Genomic DNA, 26,317 nt, shown 5'->3' with positions numbered 1-26,317 from the left:
CACCCCCCTATATCACTGGATGAGAGATCACACCCCCCTATATCACTGGATGAGGGATCACACCCCCCTATATCACTGGATGAGGGATCACACACCCCTATATCACTGGATGAGAGATCACATCCCCCTATATCACTGGATGAGGGATCACACCCCCCTATATCACTGGATGAGGGATCACACCCCCCTATATCACTGGATGAGAGATCACACCCCCCTATATCACTGGATGAGGGATCACACCCCCCTATATCACTGGATGAGAGATCACACACCCCTATATCACTGGATGAGAGATCACACACCCCTATATCACTGGATGAGAGATCACACCCCCCTATATCACTGGATGAGAGATCACACCCCCCTATATCACTGTATGAGGGATCACACCCCCCTATATCACTGGATGAGAGATCACACCCCCCTATATCACTGGATGAGGGATCACACCCCCCTATATCACTGGATGAGAGATCACACCCCCCTATATCACTGGATGAGAGATCACACCCCCCTATATCACTGGATGAGGGATCACACACCCCTATATCACTGGATGAGAGATCACACTCCCCTATATCACTGGATGAGGGATCACACCCCCCTATATCACTGGATGAGGGATCACACCCCCCTATATCACTGGATGAGGGCCCCCCCCCCTATATCACTGGATGAGAGATCACCCCCCCCTATATCACTGGATAAGGGGTCACACCCCCCTATATCACTGGATGAGAGATCACACCCCCCTATATCACTGGATGAGAGATCACCCCCCCCCCAATATCACTGGATAAGGGGTCACACCCCCCTATATCACTGGATGAGGGATCACACCCCCCTATATCACTGGATGAGGGATCACACCCCCTATATCACTGGATGAGGGATCACACCCCCCTATATCACTGGATGAGGGATCACACCCCCCTATATCACTGGATGAGGGATCACACCCCCCTATATCACTGGATGAGAGATCACACCCCCCTATATCACTGGATGAGGGATCACACCCCCTATATCACTGGATGAGGGTCCCCCCCTATATCACTGGATGAGGGATCACACCCCCCTATATCACTGGATGAGGGATCACACACCCTATATCACTGGATGAGGGATCACACCCCCCTATATCACTGGATGAGGGATCACCCCCCTATATCACTGGATGAGGGATCACACACCCTATATCACTGGATGAGGGATCACACCCCCCCCTATATCACTGGATGAGAGATCACACCCCCCTATATCACTGGATGAGAGATCACCCCCCCCCTATATCACTGGATGAGGGATCACACCCCCCTATATCACTGGATGAGAGATCACACCCCCTATATCACTGGATGAGGGATCACACCCCCCTATATCACTGGATGAGGGATCACACCCCCTATATCACTGGATGAGAGATCACACCTCCCTATATCACTGGATGAGGGATCACACCCCCCTATATCACTGGATGAGAGATCACACCCCCTATATCACTGGATGAGAGATCACACCCCCCTATATCACTGGATGAGGGATCACACCCCCTATATCACTGGATGAGGGATCACACCCCCCTATATCACTGGATGAGGGATCACACCCCCCTATATCACTGGATGAGAGATCACACACCCCTATATCACTGGATGAGAGATCACACCCCCCTATATCACTGGATGAGGGATCACACCCCCCTATATCACTGGATGAGGGATCACACCCCCCTATATCACTGGATGAGAGATCACACCCCCCTATATCACTGGATGAGAGATCACACCCCCCTATATCACTGGATGAGGGATCACACCCCCCTATATCACTGGATGAGGGATCACCCCCCCTATATCACTGGATGAGAGATCACACCCCCCTATATCACTGGATGAGAGATCACACACCCCTATATCACTGGATGAGGGATCACACCCCCCTATATCACTGGATGAGAGATCACACCCCCCTATATCACTGGATGAGGGATCACACCCCCCTATATCACTGGATGAGGGATCACACCCCCCTATATCACTGGATGAGAGATCACACCCCCCTATATCACTGGATGAGAGATCACACCCCCCTATATCACTGGATGAGGGATCACCCCCCTATATCACTGGATGAGGGATCACACCCCCCTATATCACTGGATGAGAGATCACACCCCCCTATATCACTGGATGAGAGATCACACACCCCTATATCACTGGATGAGGGATCACACCCCCCTATATCACTGGATGAGAGATCACACCCCCCTATATCACTGGATGAGAGATCACACCCCCCTATATCACTGGATGAGGGATCACCCCCCTATATCACTGGATGATGGATCACACCCCCCTATATCACTGGATGAGAGATCACACCCCCCTATATCACTGGATGAGGGATCACCCCCCCCTATATCACTGGATGAGGGATCACACCCCCTATATCACTGGATGAGGGATCACACCCCCCTATATCACTGGATGAGAGATCACACCCCCCTATATCACTGGATGAGAGATCACACCCCCCTATATCACTGGATGAGGGATCACCCCCCTATATCACTGGATGAGGGATCACACACCCTATATCACTGGATGAGGGATCACACACCCTATATCACTGGATGAGGGATCACACCCCCCTATATCACTGGATGAGGGATCACACCCCCTATATCACTGGATGAGGGATCACACCCCCCTATATCACTGGATGAGAGATCACACACCCCTATATCACTGGATGAGGGATCACACCCCCCTATATCACTGGATGAGGGATCACACCCCCCTATATCACTGGATGAGGGCCCCCCCCCTATATCACTGGATGAGGGATCACACCCCCCTATATCACTGGATGAGGGATCACACCCCCCTATATCACTGGATGAGAGATCACACCCCCCTATATCACTGGATGAGAGATCACACCCCCTATATCACTGGATGAGGGATCACACCCCCCTATATCACTGGATGAGAGATCACACCCCCCTATATCACTGGATGAGGGATCACACCCCCTATATCACTGGATGAGGGATCACACCCCCTATATCACTGGATGAGGGATCACACCCCCCTATATCACTGGATGAGGGATCACACCCCCCTATATCACTGGATGAGAGATCACACACCCCTATATCACTGGATGAGGGATCACACCCCCCTATATCACTGGATGAGGGATCACACCCCCCTATATCACTGGATGAGGGATCACACCCCCCTATATCACTGGATGAGGGATCACACCCCCCTATATCACTGGATGAGGGATCACACCCCCCTATATCACTGGATGAGGGATCACACCCCCCTATATCACTGGATGAGGGATCACACACCCCTATATCACTGGATGAGAGATCACACCCCCCTATATCACTGGATGAGGGATCACACACCCCTATATCACTGGATGAGAGATCACACACCCCTATATCACTGGATGAGGGATCACACCCCCCTATATCACTGGATGAGAGATCACACCCCCCTATATCACTGGATGAGGGATCACACCCCCCTATATCACTGGATGAGCCCCCCCCCCCCTATATCACTGGATGAGAGATCACACCCCCCTATATCACTGGATGAGGGATCACCCCCCTATATCACTGGATGAGGGTCCCCCCCCCCCCTATATCACTGGATGAGGGATCACACCCCCCTATATCACTGGATGAGAGATCACACCCCCCTATATCACTGGATGAGGGATCACACCCCCCTATATCACTGGATGAGAGATCACACCCCCCTATATCACTGGATGAGAGATCACACCCCCCTATATCACTGGATGAGAGATCACACCCCCCTATATCACTGGATGAGGGATCACACCCCCCTATATCACTGGATGAGAGATCACACCCCCCTATATCACTGGATGAGAGATCACACCCCCTATATCACTGGATGAGAGATCACACACCCCCCTATATCACTGGATGAGGGATCACACCCCCCTATATCACTGGATGAGAGATCACACCCCCCTATATCACTGGATGAGGGATCACACCCCCCCCTATATCACTGGATGAGAGATCACACCCCCCTATATCACTGGATGAGAGATCACACCCCCTATATCACTGGATGAGGGATCACCCCCCCCTATATCACTGGATGACAGATCACACCCCCCCTATATCACTGGATGAGGGATCACACCCCCCTATATCACTGGATGAGGGATCACACACCCCTATATCACTGGATGAGAGATCACACCCCCTATATCACTGGATGAGGGATCACACCCCCCTATATCACTGGATGAGGGATCACACCCCCCTATATCACTGGATGAGGGATCACACACCCCTATATCACTGGATGAGAGATCACACACCCCTATATCACTGGATGAGGGATCACACCCCCCTATATCACTGGATGAGGGTCCCCCCCCCCCCCTATATCACTGGATGAGGGATCACACCCCCCTATATCACTGGATGACGTTCTCCCCCCCCCCCCTATATCACTGGATGAGGGATCACACCCCCCTATATCACTGGATGAGGGATCACACCCCCCTATATCACTGGATGAGGGATCACACCCCCCTATATCACTGGATGAGGGATCACACCCCCCTATATCACTGGATGAGGGATCACACCCCCTATATCACTGGATGAGGGATCACACCCCCCTATATCACTGGATGAGAGATCACACCCCCCTATATCACTGGATGAGAGATCACACCCCCCTATATCACTGGATGAGGTATCACACCCCCCTAAATCACTGGATGAGGGATCACACCCCCTTTTATCACTGGATGAGGGATCACACCCCCCTATATCACTGGATGAGGGATCACACCCCCCTATATCACTGGATGAGGGATCACACCCCCCTATATCACTGGATGAGAGATCACACACCCCTATATCACTGGATGAGAGATCACACCCCCCTATATCACTGGATGAGGGATCACACCCCCCTATATCACTGGATGAGAGATCACACCCCCCTATATCACTGGATGAGAGATCACACCCCCCTATATCACTGGATGAGAGATCACACCCCCCTATATCACTGGATGAGGGATCACACCCCCCTATATCACTGGATGACGGTCCCCCCCCCCCCTATATCACTGGATGAGAGATCACACCCCCCTAAATCACTGGATGAGGGATCACACCCCCCTATATCACTGGATGAGGGATCACACCCCCCTATATCACTGGATGAGGGATCACACCCCCCTATATCACTGGATGAGGGATCACACCCCCTATATCACTGGATGAGGGATCACACCCCCCTATATCACTGGATGAGAGATCACACCCCCCTATATCACTGGATGAGGGATCACACCCCCCTATATCACTGGATGAGAGATCACATCCCCCTATATCACTGGATGAGGGATCACACCCCCCTATATCACTGGATGAGAGATCACACCCCCCTATATCACTGGATGAGAGATCACACCCCCCTATATCACTGGATGAGGGATCACACCCCCCTATATCACTGGATGAGAGATCACGCACCCCTATATCACTGGATGAGGGATCACACCCCCCTATATCACTGGATGAGAGATCACACCCCCCTATATCACTGGATGAGGGATCACACCCCCCTATATCACTGGATGAGGGATCACCCCCCCTATATCACTGGATGAGGGATCACACCCCCCTATATCACTGGATGAGAGATCACACCCCCCTATATCACTGGATGAGGGATCACACCCCCCTATATCACTGGATGAGAGATCACACCCCCCTATATCACTGGATGAGGGTCCCCCCCCCCCTATATCACTGGATGAGGGATCACACCCCCCTATATCACTGGATGACGTTCTCCCCCCCCCCCCTATATCACTGGATGAGGGATCACACCCCCCTATAACACTGGATGAGGGATCACACCCCCCTATATCACTGGATGACGGTCCCCCCCCCCCTATATCACTGGATGAGAGATCACACCCCCCTATATCACTGGATGAGGGATCACACCCCCCTATATCACTGGATGAGGGATCACACCCCCCTATATCACTGGATGACGGTCCCCCCCCCCCTATATCACTGGATGAGAGATCACACCCCCCTAAATCACTGGATGAGGGATCACACCCCCCTATATCACTGGATGAGGGATCACACACCCCTATATCACTGGATGAGGGATCACCCCCCCTATATCACTGGATGAGGGATCATACCCCCCTATATCACTGGATGAGGGATCACACCCCCCTATATCACTGGATGAGGGATCATACCCCCTATATCACTGGATGAGGGATCACACACCCCTATATCACTGGATGAGGGATCACACCCCCTATATCACTGGATGAGGGATCACACCCCCCTATATCACTGGATGAGAGATCACACCCCCCTATATCACTGGATGAGAGATCACACCCCCCTATATCACTGGATGAGGGATCACACCCCCCTATATCACTGGATGAGGGATCACACCCCCCTATATCACTGGATGAGAGATCACACCCCCCTATATCACTGGATGAGGGATCACACCCCCCTATATCACTGGATGAGAGATCACACCCCCCTATATCACTGGATGATGGATCACACCCCCCTATATCACTGGATGAGGGATCACACCCCCCTATATCACTGGATGAGAGATCACACCCCCCTATATCACTGGATGAGGGATCACACCCCTATATCACTGGATGAGGGATCACACCCCCTATATCACTGGATGAGGGATCACACCCCCTATATCACTGGATGAGGGATCACACCCCCCTATATCACTGGATGAGAGATCACACCCCCCTATATCACTGGATGATGGATCACACCCCCCTATATCACTGGATGAGGGATCACACCCCCCTATATCACTGGATGAGAGATCACACCCCCCTATATCACTGGATGAGGGATCACACCCCTATATCACTGGATGAGGGATCACACCCCCTATATCACTGGATGAGGGATCACACCCCCTATATCACTGGATGAGGGATCACACCCCCCTATATCACTGGATGAGAGATCACACCCCCCTATATCACTGGATGAGGGATCGCACCCCCTAATATCACTGGATGAGGGATCACACCCCCTATATCACTGGATGAGGGATCACACCCCCCTATATCACTGGATGAGGGATCACACCCCCCTATATCACTGGATGAGAGATCACACCCCCCTATATCACTGGATGATGGATCACACACCCCCCTATATCACTGGATGAGGGATCACACCCCCTATATCACTGGATGAGGGATCACACACCCCTATATCACTGGATGATGGATCACACACCCCCCTATATCACTGGATGAGGGATCACACCCCCCTATATCACTGGATGAGGGATCACACCCCTATATCACTGGATGAGGGATCACACCCCCTATATCACTGGATGAGGGATCACACCCCCTATATCACTGGATGAGGGATCACAACCCCCTATATCACTGGATGATGGATCACACACCCCCCTATATCACTGGATGAGGGATCACACCCCCCTATATCACTGGATGAGGGATCACACCCCTATATCACTGGATGAGGGATCACACCCCCCTATATCACTGGATGAGGGATCACACCCCCTATATCACTGTATGAGAGATCACCCCCCCCCTATATCACTGGATGAGAGATCACACCCCCCTATATCACTGGATGAGGGATCACACCCCCCTATATCACTGGATGAGGGATCACACCCCCCTATATCACTGGATGAGGGATCACACCCCCCTATATCACTGGATGAGGGATCACACCCCCTATATCACTGGATGACGGTCCCCCTCCCCCCCCTATATCACTGTATGAGAGATCACCCCCCCCCCTATATCACTGGATGAGAGATCACACCCCCCTATATCACTGGATGAGGGATCACACCCCCCTATATCACTGGATGAGAGATCACACCCCCCTATATCACTGGATGAGGGATCACACCCCCTATATCACTGGATGAGGGATCACACCCCCCTATATCACTGGTTGAGGGATCACACCCCCCTATATCACTGGATGAGAGATCACACCCCCCTATATCACTGGATGAGGGATCACACCCCCCTAAATCACTGGATGAGAGATCACACCCCCCTATATCACTGGATGAGGGATCACACCCCCCTATATCACTGGATGAGGGATCACACCCCCCTATATCACTGGATGAGGGATCACACCCCCCTATATCACTGGATGAGGGATCACACCCCCCTATATCACTGGATGAGGGATCACACCCCCCTATATCACTGGATGAGGGATCATACCCCCTATATCACTGGATGAGGGATCACACCCCCCTATATCACTGGATGAGGGATCACACCCCCCTATATCACTGGATGAGGGATCACACCCCCCTATATCACTGGATGAGGGATCACACCCCCCTATATCACTGGATGAGGGATCACACCCCCCTATATCACTGGATGAGGGATCACACCCCCCTATATCACTGGATGAGGGATCACACCCCCCTATATCACTGGATGAGGGATCACACCCCCCTATATCACTGGATGAGGGATCACACCCCCCTATATCACTGGATGAGGGATCACACCCCCCTATATCACTGGATGAGGGATCACACCCCCCTATATCACTGGATGAGGGATCACACCCCCCTATATCACTGGATGAGGGATCACACCCCCCTATATCACTGGATGAGGGATCACACCCCCCTATATCACTGGATGAGAGATCACACCCCCCTATATCACTGGATGAGGGATCACACCCCCTATATCACTGGATGAGGGATCACACCCCCCTATATCACTGGATGAGGGATCACACCCCCCTATATCACTGGATGAGGGATCACACCCCCCTATATCACTGGATGAGAGATCACACCCCCCTATATCACTGGATGAGAGATCACACCCCCTATATCACTGGATGAGAGATCACACCCCCCTATATCACTGGATGAGGGATCACACCCCCCTATATCACTGGATGAGAGATCACACCCCCCTATATCACTGGATGAGGGATCACACCCCCCTATATCACTGGATGAGGGATCACACCCCCCTATATCACTGGATGAGAGATCACACCCCCTATATCACTGGATGAGGGATCACACCCCCTATATCACTGGATGAGGGATCACACCCCCCTATATCACTGGATGAGAGATCACACCCCCCTATATCACTGGATGAGAGATCACACCCCCCTATATCACTGGATGAGAGATCACACCCCCTATATCACTGGATGAGGGATCACACCCCCTATATCACTGGATGAGGGATCACACCCCCCCTATATCACTGGATGAGGGATCACACCCCCTATATCACTGGATGAGGGATCACACCCCCCTATATCACTGGATGAGGGATCACACACCCCCTATATCACTGGATGAGAGATCACACACCCCTATATCACTGGATGAGAGATCACACACCCCTATATCACTGGATGAGGGATCACACCCCCCTATATCACTGGATGAGAGATCACACCCCCCTATATCACTGGATGAGGGTCCCCCCCCCCCTATATCACTGGATGAGGGATCACACCCCCCTATATCACTGGGTGAGAGATCACACCCCCCTATATCACTGGATGAGGGATCACACCCCCCTATATCACTGGATGAGGGATCACACCCCCCTATATCACTGGATGAGGGATCACACCCCCCTATATCACTGGATGAGGGATCACACCCCCCTATATCACTGGATGAGGGATCACACCCCCCTATATCACTGGATGAGGGATCACACACCCCCTATATCACTGGATGAGAGATCACACCCCCCTATATCACTGGGTGAGGGATCACACCCCCTATATCACTGGATGAGAGATCACACCCCCCTATATCACTGGATGAGGGATCACACACCCCTATATCACTGGATGAGGGATCACACCCCCCTATATCACTGGATGAGGGATCACACCCCCCTATATCACTGGATGAGGGATCACACCCCCCTATATCACTGGGTGAGGGATCACACCCCCTATATCACTGGATGAGGGATCACACCCCCCTATATCACTGGATGAGAGATCACACCCCCCTATATCACTGGATGAGGGATCACACCCCCCTATATCACTGGATGAGGGATCACACCCCCTATATCACTGGATGAGGGATCACACCCCCCTATATCACTGGGTGAGAGATCACACCCCCCTATATCACTGGATGAGGGATCACACCCCCCTATATCACTGGATGAGGGATCACACCCCCTATATCACTGGATGAGGGATCACACCCCCCTATATCACTGGATGAGAGATCACACCCCCCTATATCACTGGATGAGAGATCACACCCCCCTATATCACTGGATGAGGGATCACACCCCCCTATATCACTGGGTGAGAGATCACACCCCCCTATATCACTGGATGAGGGATCACACCCCCCTATATCACTGGATGAGGGATCACACCCCCCTATATCACTGGATGAGGGATCACACCCCCCTATATCACTGGATGAGGGCCCCCCCCTATATCACTGGATGAGGGATCACACACCCCCTATATCACTGGATGAGGGTCCCCCCCCCTATATCACTGGATGAGAGATCACACCCCCCTATATCACTGGATGAGGGATCACACCCCCCTATATCACTGGATGAGGGATCACACACCCCCCTATATCACTGGATGAGGGATCACACCCCCCTATATCACTGGATGAGGGATCACACCCCCCTATATCACTGGGTGAGAGATCACACCCCCCTATATCACTGGATGAGGGATCACACCCCCCTATATCACTGGATGAGAGATCACACCCCCCTATATCACTGGATGAGGGATCACACCCCCCTATATCACTGGATGAGGGATCACACCCCCCTATATCACTGGATGAGGGATCACACCCCCCTATATCACTGGATGAGGGATCACACACCCCCTATATCACTGGATGAGGGATCACACCCCCCTATATCACTGGATGAGGGTCCCCCCCCCTATATCACTGGATGAGAGATCACACCCCCCTATATCACTGGATGAGGGATCACACCCCCCTATATCACTGGGTGAGGGATCACCCCCCCTATATCACTGGGTGAGGGATCACACCCCCCTATATCACTGGATGAGGGATCACACCCCCTATATCACTGGATGAGGGTCCCCCCCCTATATCACTGGATGAGGGATCACACCCCCCTATATCACTGGATGAGGGATCACACCCCCCTATATCACTGGATGAGGGATCACACCCCCCTATATCACTGGGTGAGGGATCACACCCCCCTATATCACTGGATGAGAGATCACACCCCCCCTATATCACTGGATGAGGGATCACACCCCCCTATATCACTGGATGAGGGATCACACCCCCCTATATCACTGGATGAGGCCCCCCCCCCCTGTATCACTGGATGAGGGATCACACCCCCCTATATCACTGGATGAGGGATCACACCCCCCTATATCACTGGATGAGGGATCACACCCCCCTATATCACTGGATGAGAGATCACACCCCCCTATATCACTGGATGAGGGATCACACCCCCCTATATCACTGGATGAGGGTCCCCCCCCCTATATCACTGGATGAGGGATCACACCCCCCTATATCACTGGATGAGGGATCACACCCCCCTATATCACTGGATGAGGGCCCCCCCCTATATCACTGGATGAGGGTCCCCCCCCCTATATCAGTGCCTTTGGCCTCACCTGAGCAGCGGGTATGGCATAGCGGCTGGCATAGTAGGGGCACGCTTTGGCCTCCCGCGCCTGTGTCACCAGCTGCTCAATGTCTTTCACCTCTGCAAGAATCTCATCCCGCAGATGCTGCATCTGCTCGTAGGCGTAGTAGGGGCAGGTGAGGCGAGCGCCCCCACGCTTCTTCTTCCCTTCAGGCTCCTCGCTCTTCTTATCTGCACACAAAGAAGAAGAAAAACTACTCGTGACAAGGACTTGGAGAAGAGACGAGATGTGCCAGGAGAGAATGGGATTGTATATGGAGGACTCTGGTGCCTGCCACTGGCTCCCTGATCTCCCCTCTGCAGAGGTCCTGGCACAACTCCTGGCACGGTATGGGTTAGATACAGGGTAGATATAGGCAGGCAAATATGACTCTTCTCATCTCATTTTCACAAGAAATTAGTGAAGTTTAGTGCTTGCAGGGGTAGTGTCACTTTATACGCCACCATCTTTGGTACCATAGCATCTAGAAGCATGCTGCTGGTGTCATATTAAAGATAAGAATCTCATCTTTCAGATCCAAAGCTGATTGTTCTGTGTGCTACAGAACTGGACATACAGCCAGCTAAAATAAAAGGTGGGAACTAGATCTAGCAACTTACCTTTCCAACTATGTCCCACATTTACCAAGAACAGTGCAGTGTGTACTATGTGCAGTGTGTACTATGTGCAGGGGGTGTACTATGTGCAGTGTGTACTATGTGCAGTGTGTACTATGTGCAGTGTGTGTACTATGTGCAGTGTGTACTATGTGCAGTGTGTACTATGTGCAGTGTGTGTACTATGTGCAGTGTGTACTATGTGCAGTGTGTACTATGTGCAGTGTGTACTATGTGCAGTGTCCTGTGTACTATGTGCAGTGTGTACTATGTGCAGTGTGTACTATGTGCAGTGTGTACTATGTGCAGTGTGTACTATGTGCAGTGTGTACTATGTGCAGTGTGTACTATGTGCAGTGTGTACTATGTGCAGTGTGTACTATGTGCAGTGTGTACTATGTGCAGTGTCCTGTGTAGTCTGCAGGAGGCGCCAGATTCAGGATTTCTGGCGCACGTTCTTCATGAATCTGGCGCCTCCTGCACCGCCCTGACAAAGAGCACCACTTATTTTTTGGTGCACTTTTAACATGGGGCATGCAACACATTTCTGTCGGACTTTGCACGGTCCGACTGAGCACCTGAGAGCCCCCTTCTGAAGTGACCCTCCGCTGACTAGCACTAAACTTCACTCATCTCATGTGAAAATGAGCTGAGAAGAGTTAGATTTATAGGTAAATGGGTGATATTTCACATAAAAGATGGAATTCTAGAATTCTAGAGGTTCTGCAGCAGCTGAGGTGTGTATGTGGAGGTTCTGCAGCAGCTGAGGTGTGTATGTGGAGGTTCTGCAGCAGCTGTGGTGTGTATGTGGAGGTTCTGCGGCAGCTGAGGTGTGTATGTGGAGGTTCTGCAGCAACTGTGGTGTGTATGTGGAGGTTCTGCGGCAGCTGAGGTGTGTATGTGGAGGTTCTGCAGCAGCTGAGGTGTGTATGTGGAGGTTCTGCAGCAGCTGAGGTGTGTATGTAGAGGTTCTGCGGCAGTTGAGGTGTGTATGTAGAGGTTCTGCGGCAGCTCAGGTGTGTATGTAGAGGTTCTGCGGCAGCTCAGGTGTGTATGTAGAGGTTCTGCGGCTGCTGAGGTGTGTATGTGGAGGTTCTGCAGCAGCTGAGGTGTGTATGTAGAGGTTCTGCGGCTGCTGAGGTGTGTATGTAGAGGTTCTGCGGCTGCTGAGGTGTGTATGTAGAGGTTCTGCAGCAGCTGAGGTGTGTATGTGGAGGTTCTGCAGCAGCTGAGGTGTGTATGTGGAGGTTCTGCAGCAGCTGAGGTGTGTATGTAGAGGTTCTGCGGCAGCTCAGGTGTGTATGTAGAGGTTCTGCGGCTGCTGAGGTGTGTATGTAGAGGTTCTGCAGCAGCTGAGGTGTGTATGTGGAGGTTCTGCAGCAGCTGAGGTGTGTATGTGGAGGTTCTGCAGCAGCTGAGGTGTGTATGTGGAGGTTCTGCGGCAGTTGAGGTGTGTATGTAGAGGTTCTGCGGCTGCTGAGGTGTGTATGTAGAGGTTCTGCAGCAGCTCAGGTGTGTATGTAGAGGTTCTGCGGCAGCTCAGGTGTGTATGTAGAGGTTCTGCGGCAGCTCAGGTGTGTATGTAGAGGTTCTGCGGCAGCTCAGGTGTGTATGTAGAAGTTCTGCGGCAGCTCAGGTGTGTATGTAGAGGTTCTGCGGCTGCTGAGGTGTGTATGTAGAGGTTCTGCGGCAGCTCAGGTGTGTATGTAGAGGTTCTGCGGCAGCTCAGGTGTGTATGTAGAGGTTCTGCGGCAGCTCAGGTGTGTATGTAGAGGTTCTGCGGCTGCTGAGGTGTGTATGTGGAGGTTCTGCGGCAGCTGAGGTGTGTATGTGGAGGTTCTGCAGCAGCTGAGGTGTGTATGTGGAGGTTCTGCAGCAGCTGAGGTGTGTATGTAGAGGTTCTGCGGCAGTTGAGGTGTGTATGTAGAGGTTCTGCGGCAGCTCAGGTGTGTATGTAGAGGTTCTGCGGCAGCTCAGGTCTGTATGTAGAGGTTCTGCGGCTGCTGAGGTGTGTATGTGGAGGTTCTGCAGCAGCTGAGGTGTGTATGTAGAGGTTCTGCGGCTGCTGAGGTGTGTATGTAGAGGTTCTGCGGCTGCTGAGGTGTGTATGTAGAGGTTCTGCAGCAGCTGAGGTGTGTATGTAGAGGTTCTGCGGCAGCTCAGGTGTGTATGTAGAGGTTCTGCGGCTGCTGAGGTGTGTATGTAGAGGTTCTGCGGCAGCTCAGGTGTGTATGTAGAGGTTCTGCGGCAGCTCAGGTGTGTATGTAGAGGTTCTGCGGCAGCTCAGGTGTGTATGTAGAGGTTCCGCGGCAGCTCAGGTGTGTATGTAGAGGTTCCGCGGCAGCTCAGGTGTGTATGTAGAGGTTCTGCGGCTGATGAGGTGTGTATGTAGAAATTCTGCGGCAGCTCAGGTGTGTATGTAGAGGTTCTGCAGCAGCTCAGGTGTGTATGTAGAGGTTCTGCAGCAGCTCAGGTGTGTATGTAGAGGTTCTGCAGCAGCTCAGGTGTGTATGTAGAGGTTCTGCGGCAGCTCAGGTGTGTATGTAGAGGTTCTGCGGCAGTTGAGGTGTGTATGTAGAGGTTCTGCGGCAGCTGAGGTGTGTATGTAGAGGTTCTGCAGCAGCTCAGGTGTGTATGTAGAGGTTCTAGATGAAGTAATGCAGCTGATTTCATGCTTTGATGATTTGCTGCCTAATAATTAGTATTTTTGTATTTCTGTAACTGGGACACAGAGTATATTTCCAAAGGGTTGTCCCAAAAATGACTCTTATTCCCACCTTTGCACTTGTGCTTTATTCAGCTCTCATTCACACCCCAGCAGTGACCGTCCCCTCTCCAGTGGACAAGCCCTTTAACCTCTCACCGTGCTTGTTCTTCTGCATCTCCATACAGCGGTCATTGATGAGCTGCACAGATCCGAGGCGCCGCACTTCTTCATTCACACACAAATTCTGTGGAGTAACACAAGACACGAGGGTGAACTGCGGATCTGTCCCTGTATCTGGACCCCAGAGATAATGGGAGCCATTTCTAGGATCAGAGAAGGAGACATGACAAGTCCAGTAGTAGCAGGCGGCTGGTGTTATCCATCTCCTTCTCCTTCATGTGCTCTTGGATTTTGCGGCTGGGATCATTCTGTATAATATTCGGGCTATTATTAGCATTGTATGCACCCATGCATATATTACAGGGGAGGTGATATTCACTGGTGACACAGCAGCAATACCAAATGAGACTTCTGTACGAGGACCAAGTCGTTTCTCCACCGAAATGGGGAACATTATGTTAAAATGTGCCAGGCGGCTGCACGGGTGAGTGAAAGCCTCCCCGGGAATATTTATCACTCTCCTTTCGGAGATGGTGTCAGCACTTTACAACTTTAGTCAAAGACTTGGGAAGAGCCGCTGTCCTGGGCGGCAGTGAAACGCCTCGCTGGACGCCGTATATGACGAGGCATTAACATAAGAGGCGATTGAGAGCGGTTTATGATGGGGAAGCATCGCAGGTTCTGCAATCTCATAAGTGCTGAGGCCAGACACCGGGGCCCTGGATATTAGCAAGGAGATGCAAACCTCTATCCTCTATAAGGGAATCGTGTGCCGCTACACTGAGCTTAGAGGACACTTACCACCGAGAGGGTTCTTCCTTTTGTCCTGAACCCTAAACGCTTTTACTTTAATCCTTGGATGTTGCAAAAGCCGATATAATATCTAGCAAATTATCAGGGCAGGGAGTTGCGAAAATTATTTGCTTATTTGCAAGACAAAGTTTATATCGGTTTTGGCAAAAGCCAAGGATTAAAGTAAAACGGTTTACAAAAGGAACAACCTAGCAATGGATCCACCTTACCAGGTAGGTCTCCTTTAGAGGGGTTGCACATGTGGCGTTGCAGACAGCTCTGGATTATACCTTAGTATACCCACAGGGCTACAATGTGCATGTGTGACTTACCTGCCGGGAGCCTAGGGACACCAGTCGGGTCTCTTTCCCAAATGGGCTCTTCTGTAGTTCATGGACAAACTGGGATAACTGGGAGTGAGTGCGGCTGCAGTAATAAATCTGTGCGGGAGACATAAGAGGGAGGATGTGGGTGACACTATGGGGGTCATTTATTAAGGGCCCGATTCGCGTTTTCCCGACGTGTTACCCAAATATTGCCCCGGGTTTTTGGCGACGGCAATCGGATTGTCTCGCATCGGCGCCGGCATGCACGCGACGGAGAGTGGATGAACGAAAACCCGACGGATTTGGAAAAAAAAATTGTGTTGCGAAACCAGGTATAGGCCAGTGAATATCAGGGCATTCCGGCGGGCCTCGGGGAAAATTCAGCGCAGCAACGACATCTGGTGGACGTCGGAGGAACTACCTTAGTGAATCCCGGCCGGACCCGAATCCACCGCAGAGAACGCGCCGCTAGATCGCGAATGGACCAGGTAAGTAAATCTGCCCCTATATCTATAGTCTGTACCTCCCATCTACCTGTAATCACTGGGAGTCTTGCACAACGTCTCTACGGGAAGCAGCACTATGTCTATAGGGGATGTAGTGGATTTTCTATTATGGGGATCATACAATGTATTGCAGAACTTTCAATAAGCGTTACGTCTCAGTAAGTAACAAATTTCTAATTATACTAATGTATAATCAGTATTACACTGAGCTCCCCCTGGTGGTGACTACTCAATCATCACGTGACATAAACGTAAAGGAAATCTAAATCCATGATGATAAATCAGGGACACTTGACTGTGGTAATCTTGTGTTATTTGTTATGCATGGCCTGCTTCCTTCTCAAATCAACTTTTTCAATTATGCTAATGAGCCTGAAGTGCTCTGGGGAGTGTTACCAAAGCCCCTTCATGCTGTAGCTTGACTATCCTCCTGCTCCCTCAGCATTTCACCCCTTGCTCTGCCTATTGTAATCTTATGGCAGCAACACACAGGGTGAGGGGGAAGTGCTGAGAGGGGGGAGAGGGAGACAGTGTAACATCCTGTGAATCCGCAACACAGAGAGGCTCTGGTTACACCCCCAGGAGTCCTTCCGGCTCAGTAGCATAATTTTAAAAGCTGATTTTAGAAGGATGGAGGCCATGGATAACAAATATTAGAAGATCCCACAGTCCCAGTGCCTGGATCTCTGAGTAATGTCCCTGGTTTATCAGGATGGTCATTATTTTTTCTTGGCCGTGTGTTCTTTGCAATCTATGACCATATAGCAACTTGTAGTAACTTGTGAAGCGTGGCTGGACACGGAGCCTATGACTACGATAAGAGATTTGTGACGCAGCAGCGAAGGGTCGTGTAATACGTTCAGGACAAGGAGATGATCTGACGCTGAGGAGAGGAGGGTAAAGACTGATTTGATGCGTCTCTTACCTTCGTCACATGTTCTTCTTCAAAGTCATCCTCCTCATCCAGTCTGGCAGCAGAACAGGGGGGAAGAAAAGTAAAAACAGATGAAACACACATAATGACAGGAAATGGTCGTGTCAGTTTGTATCTGCGTCCCCGGCGCTGCAGGCATGTCACCCGCAGAGACGTCTCCCGCGTGAAAGGTGAATGTGTGCTTGTTTGCTTGCGCAAAAGCAAATGCCAGGCTTATTTATACAGCGCGATGAGGCCGTGTCACCCCACATCCGAGCGGCGGACGTCTGACGTGCACCTCCAGATCAAAACCGCTGCACGGACATACAAGATCTGTCACATAAAGTGACGCGTCCGTCAGAGCACATCATGTACCTCGCCGGCTACATATCAATGTAAACCTTCTGCATTATCACCTGTGCCCAGCGCTCAGTAACCGGCCTGGTGACAGATGTACACACTGCGCTCTATAACACTACACAATGCATTGTCCTCAAAGTGTTACCTACCCCCCCCCCCGTGTCCTGGATGCCCCAAGGATAAAACATATCCATGGGATTGGTGATAAACAAGCGAAGTGATAACTTTCCATCATGGGGCACCGCTTTAAAGGGAACCACTAAACTATTAGTATGAAATGTCCTTTCTAGAATTCCATCCGTTGTGTGAAATCTCATCCATTTGCCGATATAAAAAAAAAAAAATCAGCAGAGAAGAGTCAAGTTTGGAGGCTGCAGGGGAAAAGTGACTTCAGATGCCCTTGTACAGCACCTAGAAACACTCTACTGGTGTTATATTAAAGATCAGCAACTCATCTATCCGATCCCATCAGGCTTGTGGATTTCTGAGCTACAGAACCAGAGTTACAGGCAGGTAAATCTATAGTTGGAAAGGCAAGCTGCAGATAAAGATCCTGTTCCTGCCTGTGTGTCCGATTCTGTAGATAACTAAAATTAGATCTCAAAGACGACATACTTATCTTTAATATGACACCAGCAGCTCATTCCTTGGTGCTGCGGAACAGAAGATATGGGCTTCTGCAGCCTCTAAACTTGACTCATCACATTGGGGTGAGAAGAGTCATATTTACCCGACTTTTTGGGAATGTTTTGTATATGTAAACAGGTGAGATTTCACACAAAAGAAGGAATTCTAGAAAGGACATTTCATCCGGACCTGAGGGGGTGAGAGGTGAGTATAGTAGTAAGTGATATGTAATACATGTTACAAGTGTTGTACCCTGCGCTCTTCTTTGTTTCCTCGTCACTCTCATATTCGGCGAGGACCAGCTCCTCCTCTCCTTCTTCCAGGGCCGGGCCCTCTCCTCCGGGGGACAATATCTGCTGACTGAGTCTTAGAAGACGAATCGTCTCATCATCTTCTTCCCTCTAGAGACGAGAGATGGAAATGTACAAAGATCCTATGAACAATCCCGCAGGAGAATCCATAGAGGGGAGACATTACAGTGTGAGCAGATCTCACCCATCAGCCACGACATGACAAGCACCTACAATCTGGAGCTGCTCGCTCCTTTCCCCACCACCGGGAGGCGCCGTTGTCACCACGTAATCAATGTTACGGCTCTTACGGGTCCATTACTCTTTACGTTGCAGTCATTATAGTCAAATTACACAACATAATAAAAACAGAAATTGACAATAACAATAAGTGCAATAACTGAAGAACAAATGTCTCCGGTAAACAAGGAAATTGATCAGATGTGTGTGTGGGCGGCGGAGTTATATAACGGTATAATTACTGGCGGATGTAGCGCTAATCATCCCGTTATATTATCAGCCATAACACCTGGAATATCCGCACCCTTTCATCACCAGGCAGTGTTATATATACGGGCTGCGTGGCGGCTCACGGAGGCTCGTGCTATGAGTGACAGCAGGCCGGGAGTCCTGTGATATGCAGGGATTTATTCCAATCCTATTGCCTTACCTTGTGCTGACGACTGGCATTACACTGCCCCCTAATGGTAGAGGTGAGAATTGAGCGTGGTTAGAAACGCTTCGCTCTTAGCACTTGAGATACTAGGGCAGTGTTGGCTAATGTATAGCACGGATATATTAGCCCTCTCTGTGGGCACTTGGGCCATTGCCCTGCTCACTAGACAGGAGGTCGGATTATCATCATCTATTGGAGCTTCTGCAATCCTGTCTGGAGCCCCCGTGAGGGAAGCTACAATGATAATCTGAGGATGGCGATACCATTGAATGTTGTGCCAGAGCGATAAGTTATCAATAAGTAACTTCTGTGATTGCTGTATCGGCACATTGCCAGTTCAGTTTGGGCGCTCCGTCTCGCCATCACATGAACCCTACAAGATGTGATCACTTACAACACAGAGCATTACCTCCGGTAGTAGGTGAGTTATGACCGGCCTGGGATTCGTTGCCAGTGCCCTCTATGAAGTTGTATGGGGTGGCAACCGCATGTGTGCCCACTTACCGTCCTATAGACCGTGTCACCCAAGGGACCACAGCTGCACTTGCAGGTTTGATATTGTGTGTAATGTTGATAGTCTGCTGTGTACTGGTATGTTACACAAGGGATGGATGAACTGAGCACAGCAAGCAGAGGTATAGGAGTGCGTACACCGCTCACTAACCATTCAATTGCATCAAACCTTCTCTGTATAAGGTATAGTATACAGGTATTCTTCCATATCTGTATAGGGTATAGTATACAGGTATTCTTCCATATCCACCCTCCTATGTCTCACCTTCCTCTTGGAAGCAAACTTCAGCTGAACATTATGCCGCATCTGCTCCAACTTCTCTTCCCTCTTCTTCCTCCGCAGCTGCTCCTCCTGTAGGAAACACAGAGAAAGGATGGAGATGTTGTAGAGGGAATCACTAACTACAGGTAACATGGGGTGGGGGGCCGTGTGCCAGCTCCCTTCCCCCTTGTTTCGTTGGGTTTTTTCCACTATTCCTATAAATGTGCTACAAGGGACACCGAGACAAGTTTCTTTTACTAGCAGCAAGCAGAGATATGAAAAGGATCTTCACACTTTCTCCACTTCGGACGTCTCAACGAAAAGTCTGTGTAGTGTCTGGGTGTCAGATCCCTTCTGATCATCAGTATAACATATGGGTAAGGGGCAGCTGCTCCTATAACCTTGAATTGAGTTGCACGGGGTCGTGGGGTCAGCCCTGTGCAGTCCTATACCTGCCAGGGTCGTGGGGTCAGCCCTGTGCAGTCCTATACCTGCCGGGGTCGTGGGGTCAGCCCTGTGCAGTCCTATACCTGCCGGGGTCGTGGGGTCAGCCCTGTGCAGTCCTATACCTGCCGGGGTCAGCCCTGTGCAGTCCTATACCTGCCGGGGTCGTGGGGTCAGCCCTGTGCAGTCCTATACTTGCCGGGGTCGTGGGGTCAGCCCTGTGCAGTCCTATACCTGCCGGGGTCATGGGGTAGACCCTGTGCAGTCCTATACCTGCCGGGGTCATGGGGTAGACCCTGTGCAGTCCTATACCTGCTGGGGTCATGGGGTAGACCCTGTGCAGTCCTATACCTGCCGGGGTCGTGGGGTAGACCCTGTGCAGTCCAATACCTGCTGGGGTCGTGGGGTCAGCCCTGTGCAGTCCTTTACCTGCCAGGGTCGTGGGGTAGACCCTGTGCAGTCCTATACCTGCCGGGGTCGTGGGGTCAGCCCTGTGCAGTCCTTTACCTGCCGGGGTCGTGGGGTCAGCCCTGTGCATTCCTATACCTGCCGGGGTCAGCCCTGTGCAGTCCTATACCTGCCGGGGTCGTGGGGTCAGCCCTGTGCAGTCCTATACCTGCCGGGGTCGTGGGGTCAGCCCTGTGCAGTCCTATACCTGCCGGGGTCGTGGGGTCAGCCCTGTGCAGTCCTATACCTGCCGGGGTCGTGGGGTCAGCCCTGTGCAGTCCTATACCTGCCGGGGTCATGGGGTAGACCCTGTGCAGTCCTATACCTGCCGGGGTCATGGGGTAGACCCTGTGCAGTCCTATACCTGCCGGGGTCGTGGGGTCAGCCCTGTGCAGTCCTATACCTGCCGGGGTCGTGGGGTCAGCCCTGTGCAGTCCTATACCTGCCAGGGTCGTGGGGTCAGCCCTGTGCAGTCCTATACCTGCCGGGGTCGTGGGGTCAGCCCTGTGCAGTCCTATACCTGCCGGGGTCGTGGGGTCAGCCCTGTGCAGTCCTGTACCTGCCGGGGTAATGGGGTAGACCCTGTGCAGTCCTATACCTGCCGGGGTAATGGGGTAGACCCTGTGCAGTCCTATACCAACCGGGGTCATGGGGTAGACCCTGTGCAGTCCTATACCTGCCGGGGTCGTGGGGTCAGCCCTGTGCAGTCCTATACCTGCCGGGGTCGTGGGGTCAGTCCTGTGCAGTCCTATACCTGCAATACAGGCCATTAGTTCCCAGGATTACTGTGGGGTCCAGAGGTCAGACCCTATCACAGCCCCATCCCTTTACAAGATATCCCTTTAAGAACAGTTAAGTAATGGCGGTTTTCAGATTTTTGCAGATTTGAGGCAGAGACGTATGAAGCCATTACTAAAAGCTCTTCCTTTGCTGAAGGGAATGAAATCTCCTCTAATGAACACGAGTAAGAGCGCGGGGGTATTAAAAATAGATTGGGGAGAGTAGAAGTTTGGCAGCGCTCTGCATTATTTAACATCACAGGATCAGGGGCTCGGAACGTATTATTATGACAGAGACCCCCCTCTGGCGGTATAGGAGGGGAGGTGTGAGGAGCGGGGGGGAATTGTAATAAAGAGGTTTAGGATCTCATTTCGTGGCAGGAGCGGGGAGGGGATCAGCGCTGAGACTATACAAACGCTATTATTAATGGACGTCACAGCGCGAGCGAAAACACATGCGATAGACACATGACACGCAGAGAGCAGCCTTGTCCCTATGGGTATGGCACCATCTACAGGCAGGCATCAGTACTGCAGCCCAGATATTATACAACTGAAAATGTGGCACAAGTTCTGACCTGATGGGTTTAGTCATTTGATGGACCCGTCTCATCACATCTTATCTGCTTGTGAACACAGTCTGAACACTTGCCATTATAAAGGAGGACATATCACATGCAGATTTGTCTGCACTGCACGGGTGTTAATGCGTCATGACGCTTGTTCAGGCGTTATTGCGACCTGTGGGCAGAGTATATGTATACTGACCCTCTGCCGCTGCACCTATGGCTTCCAAGAATTGATGTCCGCGTGTCCCCACTACCGCTGATTATATTAACCCCTTAATAACCCCGCACCTTCAGCCTGTTCTTCACGTCCAGCTCTTCTTTCTTTTGCAGGAATTGGGTCACCCAGTCGGGCTCATCTCCAGCGCTGGATCCCTCTGTCTTATTACCTTCATCCTTTTCCGTCACCTCTGCAGCCAGCGCCTGCGCCGCCTCCTGGCGCTTCTTTTCTTCAAAGTCCCTCAACCAGGACAGAGACCCACAAATCAGACTCAGGGACTTACCCTGCAAGGACCAGGAAGAGATCAGAGGTTAGAAAGCAAAGCAGAGAGCCGTGTCCTAGAGGAGAGAACAACAGTATGGAAAACAAAGGGGGAGCCTGGATCATGACGACTGCAGCCAGTGTTATGTATTGTCCCTGGAGAGATGTGTAATCAGACCTCACACTGCTGTGCTCTGAGCTCTCTGCAGCCAGTGTTATGTATTGTCCCTGGAGAGATGTGTAATCAGACCTCACACTGCTGTGCTCTGTGCTCTCTGCAGCCAGAGTTATGTATTGTCCATGGAGAGATGTGTGATCATACCTCACACTGCTGTGCTCTGTGCTCTCTGCAGCCAGTGTTATGTAATGTCCCTGGAGAGATGTGTAACCAGACCTCACACTGCTGTGCTCTGTGCTCTCTGCAGCCAGTGTTATGTACTGTCCCTGGAGAGATGTGTAATCAGACCTCACACTGCTGTGCTCTGTGCTCTCTGCAGCCAGTGTTATGTATTGTCCCTGGAGAGATGTGTAATCAGACCTCACACTGCTGTGCTCTGTGCTCTCTGCAGCCATTGTTATGTTGTGTCCCTGGAGAGATGTGTAATCAGACCTCACACTGCTGTGCTCTGTGCTCTCTGCAGCCAGTGTTATGTACTGTCCCTGGAGAGATGTGTAATCAGACCTCACACTGCTGTGCTCTGTGCTCTCTGCAGCCAGTGTTATGTATTGTCCCTGGAGAGATGTGTAATCAGACCTCACACTGCTGTGCTCTGTGCTCTCTGCAGCCAGTGCTATGTATTGTCCCTGGAGAGATGTGTAATCAGACCTCACACTGCTGTGCTCTGTGCTCTCTGCAGCCAGTGTTATGTATTGTCCCTGGAGAGATGTGTAATCAGACCTCACACTGCTGTGCTCTGTGCACTCTGCAGCCAGTGCTATGTACTGTCCCTGGAGAGATGTGTAATCAGACCTCACACTGCTGTGCTCTGTGCTCTGTGCAGCCAGTGTTATGTATTGTCCCTGGAGAGATGTGTAATCAGACCTCACACTGCTGTGCTCTGTGCAGCCAGTGTTATGTATTGTTCCTGGAGAGATGTGTAATCAGACCTCACACTGCTGTGCTCTGTGCTCTCTGCAGCCAGTGTTATGTAATGTCCCTGGAGAGATGTGTAATCAGACCTCACACTGCTGTGCTCTGTCACTCTGCAGCCAGTGTTATGTACTGTCCCTGGAGAGATGTGTAATCAGACCTCACACTGCTGTGCTCTGTGCTCTGTGCAGCCAGTGTTATGTATTGTCCCTGGAGAGATGTGTAATCAGACCTCACACTGCTGTGCTCTGTGCAGCCAGTGTTATGTATTGTTCCTGGAGAGATGTGTAATCAGACCTCACACTGCTGTGCTCTGTGCTCTCTGCAGCCAGTGTTATGTAATGTCCCTGGAGAGATGTGTAACCAGACCTCACACTGCTGTGCTCTGTGCTCTCTGCAGCCAGTGTTATGTATTGTCCCTGGAGAGATGTGTAATCAGACCTCACACTGCTGTGCTCTGTGCTCTCTGCAGCCAGTGTTATGTATTGTCCCTGGAGAGATGTGTAATCAGACCTCACACTGCTGTGCTCTGTGCTCTGTGCAGCCAGTGTTATGTTGTGTCCCTGGAGAGATGTGTAATCAGACCTCACACTGCTGTGCTCTGTGCTCTCTGCAGCCAGTGTTATGTACTGTCCCTGGAGAGATGTGTAATCAGACCTCACACTGCTGTGCTCTGTGCTCTCTGCAGCCAGTGTTATGTATTGTCCCTGGAGAGATGTGTAATCACACCTCACACTGCTGTGCTCTGTGCTCTCTGCAGCCAGTGTTATGTATTGTCCCTGGAGAGATGTGTAATCAGACCTCACACTGCTGTGCTCTGTGCTCTCTGCAGCCAGTGCTATGTATTGTCCCTGGAGAGATGTGTAATCAGACCTCACACTGCTGTGCTCTGTGCTCTCTGCAGCCAGTGTTATGTATTGTCCCTGGAGAGATGTGTAATCAGACCTCACACTGCTGTGCTCTGTGCTCTGTGCAGCCAGTGTTATGTATTGTCCCTGGAGAGATGTGTAATCAGACCTCACACTGCTGTGCTCTGTGCAGCCAGTGTTATGTATTGTTCCTGGAGAGATGTGTAATCAGACCTCACACTGCTGTGCTCTGTGCTCTCTGCAGCCAGTGTTATGCATTGTCCCTGGAGAGATGTGTAATCAGACCTCACACTGCTGTGCTCTGTGCAGCCAGTGTTATGTATTGTCCCTGGAGAGATGTGTAATCAGACCTCACACTGCTGTGCTCTGTGCAGCCAGTGTTATGTATTGTCCCTGGAGAGGTGTGTAATCATACCTTAGTGTATGTTATAAGTAGCAGCAGGACTGTGATAAATAAATTTATATTCCAGCATTGTACTGGGGGGGGGGGGGGAGTGTCCTCACACTGCTGTGCTCTGTATACAATCAGGGAGACAGAATCGGGATCTGGATGCTGAGGGTCCAAACACTTCACAGCCCAAGGATCAGCAGAGAAGAGGTCTGTGTGGTGCACCCCCATTTTGGAGATAATATATAGAGCATAGCAGGGGGGCCCTGTGACCCCTCCTGTCCTGATGGGGTCCCCGCAGTTTATATTGGACATTATGAATATCCTCACCGTTCCTGTAGGACTCTCGAATATCCCCACTCTGCCCTCCTCCAGCACCCGGTAGAGCTCGGCCATGAACTGCTCCTGGATGGGGTAGGGCTGGAAGGGGAAGGGGAACGTTCCAGGAGTTTGGCTGCTCCCGTCCATTCTCCGCTGTCAGGTTCTCCCGACTCCTCTGTTACTTCAAATCACCTGCAAAAAGGGGAAAGAGAAATGTTTGGTGCCAGAAGCCGCCACTAGGGGGAGCTGGAGAGGGGTAGGCTTTCTATTATTCCCCACCATTGCCCTTGGGGATGATCAAGATTACTGGAAACCCCCTTTAAGCGTCTTCCTGTCCTGAATTGTAGCTGGAATTGTTAGAACATGTAGAGGAGGCGTCTATTTGGGGTCTGCAGTTGTTTAGGGGGCCTGAAGCAGAGT

The 26,317-nt window shown here is 51.3% G+C and overlaps 1 protein-coding gene across 1 annotated transcript in view; it reads right to left on the bottom strand.

Moving 5' to 3' along the window:
- The window catches only part of LOC140111471 (ATP-dependent DNA helicase DDX11-like), a gene marked incomplete at its 3' end in the record, with an annotated part of 41,194 nt that extends 15,110 nt beyond the window's left edge, over positions 1-26,084 (bottom strand). The window contains exons 1-8 of the mRNA XM_072132384.1: positions 25,907-26,084; positions 23,040-23,252; positions 20,516-20,602; positions 19,024-19,172; positions 17,797-17,839; positions 16,372-16,479; positions 15,284-15,371; positions 11,792-11,994 (exon numbers count right to left, since the gene is read on the bottom strand). Coding sequence (XP_071988485.1) covers positions 11,792-11,994; positions 15,284-15,371; positions 16,372-16,479; positions 17,797-17,839; positions 19,024-19,172; positions 20,516-20,602; positions 23,040-23,252; positions 25,907-26,044 — 1,029 coding nt within the window. The remainder of the gene's footprint in view (positions 1-11,791; positions 11,995-15,283; positions 15,372-16,371; positions 16,480-17,796; positions 17,840-19,023; positions 19,173-20,515; positions 20,603-23,039; positions 23,253-25,906) is intronic.
- Positions 26,085-26,317: the final 233 nt, after the last annotated feature.

This window comes from Engystomops pustulosus, unplaced genomic scaffold (genome assembly GCF_040894005.1).
Source record: "Engystomops pustulosus unplaced genomic scaffold, aEngPut4.maternal MAT_SCAFFOLD_468, whole genome shotgun sequence".
Classification (NCBI taxonomy): Eukaryota; Metazoa; Chordata; class Amphibia; order Anura; family Leptodactylidae; genus Engystomops; species Engystomops pustulosus.
Note: the sequence above shows the minus strand (reverse complement) of the source record. Positions and strands in the feature narration are given on the sequence as shown.